This window comes from Lactuca sativa, chromosome 3, assembly GCF_002870075.4.
Source record: "Lactuca sativa cultivar Salinas chromosome 3, Lsat_Salinas_v11, whole genome shotgun sequence".
Classification (NCBI taxonomy): domain Eukaryota; kingdom Viridiplantae; phylum Streptophyta; class Magnoliopsida; order Asterales; family Asteraceae; genus Lactuca; species Lactuca sativa.
In genome coordinates, this window is record NC_056625.2 from 207,397,624 (window position 1) to 207,410,621 (window position 12,998).

Below are 12,998 nucleotides of genomic sequence, written 5' to 3' on the forward strand. Positions count from 1 at the left end.
CACTAAACTATTGAAACTGTTCACATTTTACCCTTATGACCGGTAACAGCCGGTCATAAGGGTAAAATGTGAACAGTTTCAATAGTTCAATGGCAAATAGATAACGAAAAAAAGTTTAGTGACTAAATGTGAAAAAAATCGAAAGTTCGTTACCCTTTCAAGTCATTATCCCAAAAGTATTAGATTGATGAAGTGACAAAAATATTAAGTGATAGGGTAGGTTAACCATTGGAGATGCTCTTACAAACTTTAACTTTAATTAACCAAAAATCATTAAAAGGACAAAACCGACAAAAACTTGTCAAACTTAAGGACAATTTTTTATATCAAAATCTCATATGGAAATGATCAAAAGAATGCAAATAATTCTGTGATATAAGCAAGACGTAAGGATTTTGTTTAGAAAAACAAGTTACAAATATAATACGAAAAAATAGAGGGCAAAAAGGAAAAATGAATACATAGGATCTAAATCGATTAACAGATAAATATAAGGGCCAAATTGAAAAAAAAAAATGTAGATTCTTTTTTCGAAAAACAAAAGTTAAACCAAAAATAAAACTTATTCGGTCGTTAAACTCATGCAATTCTGTGATATAAGCAAGACGTAAGGATTTTGTTTAGAAAAACAAGTTACAAATATAATACGAAAAAATAGAGGGCAAAAAGGAAAAATGAATACATAGGATCTAAATCGATTAACAGATAAATATAAGGGCCAAATTGAAAAAAAAAAAATGTAGATTCTTTTTTCGAAAAACAAAAGTAAAACCAAAAATAAAACTTATTCGGTCGTTAAAATCCGCATGATTGGCATCATTTCGAAGAAAATCATAAAAGAAAAAGTCCATCAATTGTTATGTTGGACCAGTCCAGTGTAGTGTTTTCAACTCCCCTTTTCCTAAGGCACAAGATGGCATCGTCAATATGCAAGGCAACCATGAGAGCGAAAATAAAAACGTCCAAGTGAAATTGCATATACATTTTCACTTGCATCTCTAATAATAAATATATAAATTAATTAGAACAAACATATGATAACTTAAACTTTATTTGAAACTACATGAATTAATACAAATAAGATAACTAAAAATCATTTACATCTTTAATTGCAAACGGCTGTGCCACAAGAGGCCTACAAGAACTTTCCCGGACTATGACTTGCTCCTCCCCTCCCCTCACCAACTCCGACAACTTCACCACAATTTCTCCAGCATCCGGCCTCATCAACGGATCATCATCCACACAACTTCTTGCAAGATTAGCCAACGCGATTGCTACATCAAACGAATAGTTCTCTCCAAACACATTATCCATCCATTCCTTCAACTTCTCCTCATTATTAGGTGATTTGAGTATAACTTTAATCATTTCCGATAACCGAACGTTTTCTTCGTTATTCTCCGATTTACCCTTCATAATTGGCGGTTTACCAGATAATATTTCAAGTAAAACAACCCCGTAAGCGTATATATCAGTGTCCGGAGTACTTACACCTGAATATTCATATTCAGGTGCTATATAACCTTTATCCCATGTCATGGGAAAACTAGAACATAGATATCCCGAAGCAGGCACTTCTTCGGGATATATTCCTTCTCCAACACATTCGTCCATGCCAAAGTTACCAACTTTGGCATTAAATTCTTCATCAAGAAAAATATTCCGACTCTTGATGTTTCGATGAACGTAACTAGGGTTAATTATTTGATGCATGTATTGTAAGGCTGTAGCTATATTCAAACAAATCTTTAGCCTTTGGTTCCATGTCAAGAAACAAGAACATGAAGCAATGAAATGGCTCTTTATTGCTAAACCACCATGAATCCAGTCTTTTAATGATCCGTTTTTTGCGTATTCAAATACCAAGAACTCACCTGTATCATGGATATCCATACCTGAGGAAACACCGAGTAGCCTCATTATATTGGGGTGAAAACGGGCAGCAGTATGGAAGAGGTCGAACTTGATCTTGGAAATGGTGTCGGGATTTGTGCATTTGATGGCGACATTTTTTCCCTTCATGCGGCCATGATAGACTGATCCCTCGATAAGGTTGGCAGAGGAGAATTCGGCGGTGGCTGAGCTCAGCTCTTCAACGGTGTAACTCTCCACCACCACCGCTGACAGCTTGCCTGGAGTGGTGGGGAGTAAGTGATCATCCAAAGATTCGATCTGGGAAGAGGATTCGAAAGAAACTTTCTTTTCACTTGCAGTTCTTACACTTAAATTCAACTTCTGGAGCTCCAAATCGACACTTTTGTTGCACGATGAACAATTTTGGATTGTCTTCTTCGTTTTCTTCCTCCTGCAAACGATCACGTAAAATGCAGATACTGCAACTGCTACGCATATAGCGAAAGCAACCACACATACAGCAATGTAAACCCGGACTTCCCTCATTTTTGACTCCGAAGACTTCATTTGAAACCGAATGTTGAAAGGAAAGACTTCGGATGGAATAACTGCGAAGGAAGTCAATTAAATTTATCTGAACTAGTGAAACTTTGGATCTGCTTATATGGAGGAGTGAGTTTTTGGACAAAAAATTTGAACAATACACGTGTAATCTTGAGTGTCGAAAATACTAATCCCAAGTCTTAGAAAGCCAAGAATCCTAGGTTTTCAAGATTGTTTAACTTTTCAAAATTGATTAAACATTAAAAAATTAAGATTGAGATGGAAACAGGTTAAATGTATGAGAAGTGGTTCAAAGCATAATTTGATGCATAAATCTTTTTAGAACTACTCTTTATTCTTATAAAAAATGCTATTTTGTAATCATACGCTTTTTGGGATTGTGTGCCAGTGAACCTCATTCGATCCAACCAATTTGAAGATGAATAAAAAGCTATTTATTTTGATCTCCTATCAAGATTCTACTTGTAAGATCATGGCATTTAATAAAAGGCGATCACCAGAACGTCCCACATGCATAGCATTTCAATTCAGGAATCCAGGTTGGACTTTGGGACCAAAATTTGATGGGTTAATTATATTAATAATAATAAGTTAGGTTATGTAGTTTAAAATATAAGTCCAAAAGGAAGAGGATCGAATATTGGAATTGGTTTTAATAGCCCAAAACTGGAAGGGCCAAACTGGGCTAGTGAACAAGGACCATGTCTACCCAAGGACCAAGGTACACGGTTGGCAAAATGTTTACAGCATTTAAGCTTATGTACCTACTTAATTAACATAACTAGGTGTAAAATCAGTTTATTATACAGGTTGATTAAAGAAAATAAAATATTAAAATATAAATAATAAGTATTTTTTAAAATTAAATTTTAAAATAAGGAATGAAAAAGCATATTAATTGCAATTTATTATAATATTTATTACATTTGATACTTTACATATATAAATATAATATTATGTGACTTTTTAATTTTAAATTGAAAAAAAATCATAAATTGACATATGGATATTATTTATTTAAAAATATAACAAAATGATAAGTGTCAAAACTCATTAGAGATTGACATGTGACAAAAAAAAACTTCATTTATTAGAGAGGATATTGTCCCTTATACAAATCAAGGATGGTTAACAACAAACTGGAAGTTTCTCACCCCAAAAACAAAACCTAAAAACAAAGAAAATTAAAAAGAAATCTAAGAATGTCAGGATGTCAGGAAATCCTAATTGATTTACTGTTACATGGTTACTTCCATGTGACGACATGATTCTGTTACAAGGTGGGAAATAAATTTGTAAGTAACGATGGTCAGTTCTAGTCGTATTCTATCTATTTATATACACATATAAATTTCGCATTCTTTCTGTATGGTTCTTGCTGTTTCGATCAACTTCCCTGTGATGTTTTTATGGTAGGGAGTAGAAATAGGTATTGTAAAAATGTTTAAGTTTATCAAAATGGAATGTAGGTGTCAAAACCATAAGTTGGCTCGAGTTTTATAAGTTTTGAAGTGGCGTCCTTCACTTGATTTACTGTTAATAGTTGTGATGAAAGAGGTGATATTCCTAACACATCGTGTGAGTAGTGTAATGACTAACTCGTTGTATTATTTCGGTTTATTAAATATTAGTGTGATGCATAAGGTGCTCTGTCACCTCGCACTTTTCACGAGTGGTTTCCTTTATTCTTTGTTCTGCTGTGATTGCCTTAGTTTCAGCTACAAATATTTGTTGTCCTATGGCGGCTATCTCTTTCTCTAAAGGGTGTAGGTGATTCATATTGTTTTTTCATGATCTATTTGTAGGCATGGTGTGACAACCCGAAAGTTCTATCTTGTACAACCATTCAACTTAATCAAAGTCAGACTTGTTTCTGCTAACTTATAGCACTATTTAGAGTCTGTTTGAGGGTTCTAAGCCTAGTACATCAAAGGAATAAGTGTTAGGAAGTATCAACTGAAGTTCAAAACCAATAAACAAGCCATAAACCCCTTTATGAGGAGTCTACGGCCAAGGCACATGAGTTTACGGCCGTAAACTCATGATGGCCGTAAACTCTTGGCTATATATATGATACTTGGCTATTTTTCAACACTTTTACCACTCCTAACTCAGGAACTCAGGTTTATTTCTCAACTATCATCAAAGTTCTTCACTTAATCTTCAAAAATGTTTAGTGTTTCACCCCTTGATTAGTTGATACATCTTCTTAACTAGCATCACCCTTTGATTTCATCCATTAACTTCATCTTTTGGGTTTAATCTTCAAGAACACCAAGAACACACACTAGTGTTTTGGGCCGAAATCAACCCTTTTAGCTTCTATATCGTAAGTATCACTTCCCTATACTTGTTATCTAGTTAAAGCACCTTATTTACACCTTGAAAACGTCCATTTCCCAAGAAAAATAGGTGTTTATGGCCAAGAGCATCTCCCTTGGCTGTAAACCCTAGTTAGAGGTGCATTTGAGCCATACACCCTTCCTAAGGCTTGGACTTGAGTCTAGAACCCTTACTTGTTGATTGTAAGACCTAAAAACCAATTGGCATAAATCATCATGAGTTTACAGTCGTAAACTCATGAGGACGTAAACCCTATGGCTGTGAACTCCTAAGGCCGTGAACACTTGGCCGCAAACACCAAGTGTGGCCGTAAACCCTCTTATACACAATCATTTGTGATTCATACCCTTCAATCTAAGTGTTTTCTAAGTCCTAGGGTGTTTTCCCTTTCATGATTAGATGTATAAACACTAATTATATACATATATGTGTAATTATATGCTAAATAGGATCCGTGTGTGTGCTCAAGTCTTCACTTGACACTTAGCATCCTATACCACTTGTTCATCCAAACCATTCACTACAGGTGAGTTCATACTCTTTCATCTACCTTTTAAATGATTTTAAATGATTTTATAGGGGGGGGGGAATACAAGTTGAACTTTATAGTTATTGAATCAATCACATGTGATTAATAACTCTCAAACATATGGATTTCATATACTTCAAAATGTTTTTCAAACAAATCTATTTCAAAACATGGTATCAAACTCTTTTTTATGCTAAACCTTTACTTCAAGCTCATTTAAACTTATATATTGTTAAAACCATGTCTATACAGATATAATTATATAAATAAGGTTGGAAGGACTTAGGACTGATAAATCACTTTATTTCATGTTCCTTGTTTGGTTATGGACTTAGAGTACCCTGTTGTTTGTCTGGGTGTCTTTTGATCCTTAGTTATATATTATGTATATGTGTATAGATATAAAAGCTTTTACCTCAATTCCAACACCTATGGGTAGCAAAGGTGTATAAACTTACTCAGTCATTCAAACAACATTACTAGTAAACTCTAATAGGTATAGTTTAGGAGATTACTACTCACTATTTCTAATACAATGAAACATACATGAGTCAGTCCATTCATGAGTCAATACTAACTTACTATTATGAGAAACAGAAAGAACATATTCTGATGAGAAACCAAGAGAACATACTATACACTATACAAAGAGAACATACCATACACTATACAGACAGAGCATACTGTACATATACAAGAATACTATAACATAAATGTGAACCACTACTACGGGGCATGGCATCACTGCTGTGTCTCGTTTTGTAACCAAAGTCTCCTGGAGTGAGAGCGTGAATTTGTGTATAGATCTATATTGGACTGGCCATCCTACACCTTGCTGCTAGCTACAGTGGGACCTGCAGGTCTACGGGTGACGAATGTCATAACTTTTCGATGTATTACAGCATCGTGTTTCCACTAGTCAATCAAGTATGGTTACAACATATCACATTTTACCTTAATTAACAATTTATTTAAGGTAGTTAGTACAACAGTAGTGACTATTTACAATACTACAATACTACATTATTTTCCTATTGCATTCACTTTGTGATCTTCTCACATGAATGATGATGTAAACTATATTTTGATAATGATAGTTATAGCTGGGAAAAACTCATACTTTTACAAAGAACAAACATACAGAACAGTCGGGTCTTAGTAGAAGACTACATTTCAGTAGAAAATATAGGATTTTCTAGAAAGTACTAACATTTACAAACATTTACAAACGTTTACAAACCTTTACATTACACGGTTACAAACTTTTGCTTCAAATTTATACAAACAAATGACACTAAAATACATATGAACTCACCAGCTTTAATGCTGATAAACTCTTTCAAAATAACTTGTATTCTCAGGTCATCAGTAGACGGGTACCGATGGCAGGTTTTGAGAAGACGGAGCACTTCCAGACTCGTCTTTATATTTGATTATTCATTTTTGGTGTCTTATAAACTATACACAGAACACACTTGTATTGAATTATATTATTAATGAAATGGATGATGTTATTGCTTGTTTACTATTATGCATTGTTGTGATACTGTACATGACATCCTCCGCCCCAGAACGTGTCCGTCGTTCCGATTTTGGGGTGTGACAGATTGGTATCAGAGCATTGTTTACAGTGAATCGAGTATATCAACCCATAAAAGATATACAAACTATAAACACAAAAGGGATTAAAATACTCTCACCAAGAGTTTATACTTTTAAATGATAAAATATTTAACTAAGTATACATACATGCATTCATACTAAAATCAGTGTCACTAGGACAGAACAAAAGTATTACAATTTTTGAAAATCTCAAGTAGGCTTGGGGATGTATGATCAGCTCTGGGATTGACATAGCCTGATCAACTATGTTGGTCCGAGAAGTGATTAGCATATGCCCAACAATGGTTGTAATGTTGCAACCAGTCTAGAAACTTACCAACACTACTATAATGAAAACATTAGAACAGAACATGAACCTAAAATACTATAGGAGTATTTTGTGTTACTATAATTACTTATTTGAGAACTAAAAAGGTCTTTACTAGTGGGTCAATAGTTTCTAAGTGGATATGCTATGGTTATATGTGACTAAGGTGTCATAGACTTAGAATCTGTGATCTTTGCATTACTTCCTGTTCCTTGTTTGGTTGTCGATTTAGAGTTACGGTCACTTATTCGAAGGTCTATCCTGTTTTGATTTCATATAACTGGTATGCACTACGTAAGTATTGGAGTAACTGGTAAGGATCATCTTATAATTATCTTAAATATTACGACTATTTATATAAGATTCTCATACCCCTTTTTCCCGCATAGATATCATGGTTGGATTCCATCCTCCTGGCGACCCGTACTTTCCAAACCAAGGCAATGTTGGATGGCTCGAGGCAGAGCCAGAAGATAATCATCCAATCCCTTTGGATGATGACTTCACAGAAAACTTCTCCGAAGGTTCTGACTCCGAACTAGAAGTTAACAACCTACCTCAAGCGGCTCAAATCCCAAATCCCAATCTCGACCAACATTTCAAGGCCCCACACCCCTATGGGCAACAAACTTGAACTGATGGATTCACGAACAGGGTCAACCTTTACCCTTCAATGGAAATAGAAGCTTTTACAATATAAATGAGGGAGGCTCAGTTGACCGATTCATGCCCATTATGGTCTGCAGGATTGCTCAGAATGATGATCAAGGTCGGGCAGCCATCAACCGAGTCATGGAAATTGACGCCAATTCGGGCGTTAACACGGTCCGCATTCGCCATCTTGAAGAGGCTATGGAAGGGACTAGGAGAGATAATAAGGCTCTGCAGCAACAGCTACCGCATCTCGAGCTGAAGTCATAGAACTTCTAGTGCATCAGAGAGATCATGAGCGACATCTTCAAGACGTGTGTGTCAACTGGAAGATCTGAGGGTTCACCCGAGGAGTACCCGTTGCCGATAGAAGATGTTTAACTCATATTTCTTTTGGTTTAAGGAATATCCATTCTTATCTGTGCTCTATGAAGCACTTTTCTGTAAAATATTCCTGTCTTTCAAGTACTATAACTAGACTTCTATGCTATCAAAAATTTTCCCTATACGGTTTGATGTAAGACCTACTGTTAGGTCATTTTCCCGAACTTATTACATCGTTAATACCAATATTATTGGCAGTTATCTAATCTGTTTGTAAATCTTTGCCTCTATGTTTTTCCTACTCTTACAATTATATATCTCTATTTCAATCGTACACTCATTCAATTGTTGGACTATGGCGATTTAGTCCATGGATCACTCTCATTATACTTACAATTGATTCTTACTATTATCTTCATCTTTGTAAAATTTAAGTCAAAAGATGCCTCCGCGTCGATCATCGAGACGTGATCCTCCGATAACTTCAACTCAACCACCACCACCGCCTCCTCCGCAATACGATCCTACAGCCCTCCAAGCTACTGTATACGCGGCTGTTGCAGTAGCCTTCGCTCACTTCAGCAATAGCGGCACTAGTGGTGGTGGTGCAGCTGCTCAATCTGCTCAAGGTGAGGCTCCAGTTCGTGCTAGGGAGTGCTCGTATAAAGACTTCAACAACTGCAAACCCAGGTGCTTTAACGGGACCGACGGAATCATTGCCCTCTTGCAATGGTTTGAGAAGACGGAGTTGATCTTTGAAATCTGCTCTTTCCCAGAAGGAAGAAAAGTAAAATTTGCTGCTTGCACCTTCTCAAAAAGAGCCCTTACATGGTGGAATAGCCATGTCAAGTCACTAACTCTTATAGTGGCTAACGCTATGGGCTGGGAAGCTCTGAAGGAGCTCGTTATCGAGGAATACTGCCCAAGGGGCAAAGTTCAGAAACTCGAACAAGAACTTTGGAACCTAACCATGAAGGGCTCCGATATAGTAGCCTACACCGCCAGATTCAAGGATCAGGTGGCAATATGTCCGGGAATGGTCCCTACTGAGGGAAAGAATATTGAGAGGTACATATGGGGGCTGATTCCTCCATTCCAGGGGAATGTCCTAGCTTCAAACCCCGCTACCTTTGACAGTGCCAAGCGGCTGGCACATCGGCTCGTGGATTACGGGGTCCGCACCTCGTCAACAACAACAACGCTAGCCAACCCAGTACCTCCCAAGACCGCTAACAACAAGTAGAAACACTGGAGTAACAAGAAGGAAAAAGCGGCGCAGAACTCTGCTAAAAAGCAGCAGGTCATGGCTGTTCATGCTGTGGTAACACCTATTGCCACTACGCCAACAAAGCAATATGTAGGGAGCTTGCCCAAATGCAACAAGTGCAACTTCCATCATAACAGACCCTGCCGGGAAATGCAGTGTGCTAACTGCAACAGGAATGGGCACACTGCCCATTTCTACAAAGCTTCGGCAAGGGCCACCACTCAATTCCCCGACGCTGGTCTGGGCCAAGCTTGCTACGGTTGTGGCGTGGTGGGCCACTACAAGAGGAACTGCCCGAAAGCAAGGAACGCGGGCGGTGTTGGAAGAGTTTTGGTTATAGGCTACAAGGAAGTGGTAGCCGACCCCACAATGGTCACCGGTACGTTTCTCCTCGATAGCTCTTATGCATGCATACTATTTGATAGCGGAGTGGAGATCAGTTTCGTGAATTTGAAATTTGCTCACTTACTTAAACAATAACCACGCACACTTAAAGAACCATTCACTGTAGAAATGGCTAACAGGAAAATTGAGAGCACTAGCAGTATATACATAGGATGTACTCTAACTCTAGATAGCCATACCTTCCCGATTGACCTCATGCCGGTCTCAGTTAAAAGTTTCAACGTCATTATCGGCATGGATTGGTTGAGTCTTCAGTGTGCCGACATCATGTGTTATGAAAAAGTTGTTCGCCTTAATCTTCTGTCTAGTGAAACACTTATTATCTACGGCGACAAACGCGGCACAAGTCTTCGTATCACCTCAAGTATTCAAGCCCAGAAGTACTTGCGTAAGGAATATCATGCATTCCTTGCTCATGTTGTCGATACGAGCCAAGAATCGAAAGACCTAAAGTACATTCCAGTGGTACGCGACTATCCCGACATCTTTCCAGAAGAACTACCAGGATTACCACCGCAACACCAAGTCGATTTCAAGATCGACTTAATCCCAGGGGCTACCCCAATAGCCAAATCGCCCTATCGTCTAGCACCAACTGAGATGCATGAACTATCCGGTCAACTTAACGAACCGCTCAGCAAGGGATTTATTAGACCAAGTTTCTCACCATGGGGAGCATCAGTCCTATTCGTGAAGAAGAAAGACGGATTGTTCCGTATGTGCATCGATTACAGAGAATTGAACAAGTTAACCGTTAAGAATCAACACCCTCTACCTTTGCATAGACGATTTGTTCGACCAACTGCAAGGGGGAATTACTTTTCAAATATTGACCTAAGATCCGGGTATCACCAGCTACGAGTGCTAAAGGAGGATGTTCCGAAGACAGCCTTCCGAACTCGTTATGGACACTACGAGTTTGTAGTGATGCCATTCGGATTGACTAATGCACCTGCAATGTTCATGGGTTTGATGAATAGGGTGTTCCATCCTTAATTGGATCAGTTCATCATTGTATTCATCGATGATATACTCATCTACTCTCATAGTGAGGAGGAGCATAGTAAACATCTGCGACAGATCCTAGAAACACTACGGTCAGAGAAGCTTTACGCGAAGTTCTGTAAATGTGAATTTTGGATCCTAAGAGTCGAATTCTTAGGTCACATGGTTATCGAAGAGGGAATTCATGTGGACCCTTCCAAAATTAAAGCCATTGAGAACTGGTCTGCACTGAAGATGCCTACAGAAATTCGTCAATTTCTAGGCCTCGCTGGCTACTATCGCAGGTTCATACATAACTTCTCTAGGATCGCGAACCCGCTCACTACATTGACCCAGAAAGGTGTGGCCTTTAACTGGGAAGAAAAACAAGAAAAGGCGTTCCAAACGCTGAAGCGAGCCTTATGCACCGCACCGATACTATCCCTCCTAGAAGGAATAGAAGACTTCGTGGTCTATTGCGATGCATCCAACCAAGGGCTCGATTGTGTCCTCATGCAATGAGGTAAGGTCATCGCCTATGCCTCAAGACAACTGAAGACGCATGAAGTAAACTATACCACACACGATCTTGACCTAGGAGCAGTGGTATTTTCTTTGAAGATCTGGAGACACTACCTGTATGGTTCGAAAAGCACTATCTTTACAGACCACACAAGCCTACAACACATATTCAACCAGAAGGAGCTCAATATGAGACAACAACGGTGGGTCGAGCTACTCAATGACTACGAATGTGAAATTCGTTTTCATCCAGGTAAAGCCAATGTAGTGGTAGATGCCCTAAGTCAGAAATAATATTCTAGTCGCAGAGTCAAATCATTGACTATGACTATCCATTCCCATCTGTCCACACAAATTAAGGAGGCTCAACTCGAAGCCTTGAAACCTAAAAATGTGTCGGGTGAATCCCTGAGAGGGATGGATAAAAACTTGGAAGTCAGGGGTGGAAGATCCTTGTATCTCATGGACCAGATCTGGACACCGAGACACGGTGGCTTCAGAGATTTGTTCATGGCCAAAGCGCACAACACTTGATATTCCATCCACCCAAGTTCAGATAAGATGTATCTGAATCTTAAAAAGTTATACTGGTGGCCTAACATAAAAGCAGACATTGCTACCTTCGTGAGTAAATATCTTACTTGCGCTAAGGTGAAGGTGGAATACCAGAAACCCTCAGGTTTACTACAGAAACTGGAGATACCAGAGTGGAAGTGGGAGCGGATCACGATGGACTTCATAACCAAGTTGCCCAAGACAACGAGTGGTCTCGATACCATTTGGGTGATTGTAGACAGTTTAACAAAGTCCGCACACTTCCTTCCAATCAAAGAGACTGACAAGATGGAGAAGCTCACAAGAACATACATTAGGGATATTGTATGTCACACCCCCAAACCAGAACAGAGGAATCGTTCGAGGGCGGATGACTTCATGTAGTATCGAAACAGTTGAATACATAATAAAGAAAGTAGAAACAACCATCATATATATAATTTAAAAGTTACATTGTTTAAAGGTACTTGTTTCAAAACAAATTACAATATGATGACAAAATGAGTTTTGAACCGACGCTTTAGTGTTACTTCTCCAAAAGCTAAAGTTTACCTATATTACTGAATCCTTGAGAAATACAAGTAGATTTGAAAGAATAGATCAACATTTAAGCTGGTGAGTTCATAAGTATTTAATGTCAATGTTTGTATAAAATTTGAATGAAATTGTTTGTAAATGTTTGAAAACTCCTAGAAAATCCCATATTTCCTACTAGTATAAAAGTAGTCTTCTACCAAGACCCGACTGTTTTGAATGTTTGCTACTAGAAATCAAATATTTTTCCATAAGTTTGTGGTTGTTTAAACGTTTCAAAACTGTGATGCAATAGTGTTTTTCATGCCTAGAATAGTAGATTTATGTATGTATAAAATTACTAAGGCATTTGATAACCCCGTAAATCAACGTGTTTTTAATACTTCATGTGAGTTTTATAACCATGTTATTGACCCAGACTGCCTGTAACAACGTTCATCGGGCATTAGAATGTTATGACGTTTATCACCCCAGACCTGCCGATCTAACTATAGCTAACAGTTTAAGTGCGGGATTGTCAACCCTTTTTGATC

At 38.0% G+C, this 12,998-nt stretch overlaps 1 protein-coding gene across 1 annotated transcript; it reads right to left on the bottom strand.

The window, feature by feature from the left end:
• Positions 1 to 1,005: 1,005 nt before the first annotated feature.
• Positions 1,006 to 2,722, bottom strand: LOC111877548 (protein LYK2). Its single transcript, XM_023874063.2, has one exon. The coding sequence runs from the start codon at positions 2,422 to 2,424 to the stop codon at positions 1,087 to 1,089; it is 1,338 nt and encodes a 445-aa protein (XP_023729831.1). The 5' UTR covers positions 2,425 to 2,722; the 3' UTR covers positions 1,006 to 1,086.
• Between the last annotated feature and the right edge of the window lie 10,276 nt (positions 2,723 to 12,998).

Bases quoted from the DNA above. Each gene is read 5' to 3' on its own strand.
- LOC111877548 (XM_023874063.2), bottom strand. From the start codon at position 2,424: ATGAAGTCTTCGGAGTCAAAAATGAGGGAAGTCCGGGTTTACATTGCT.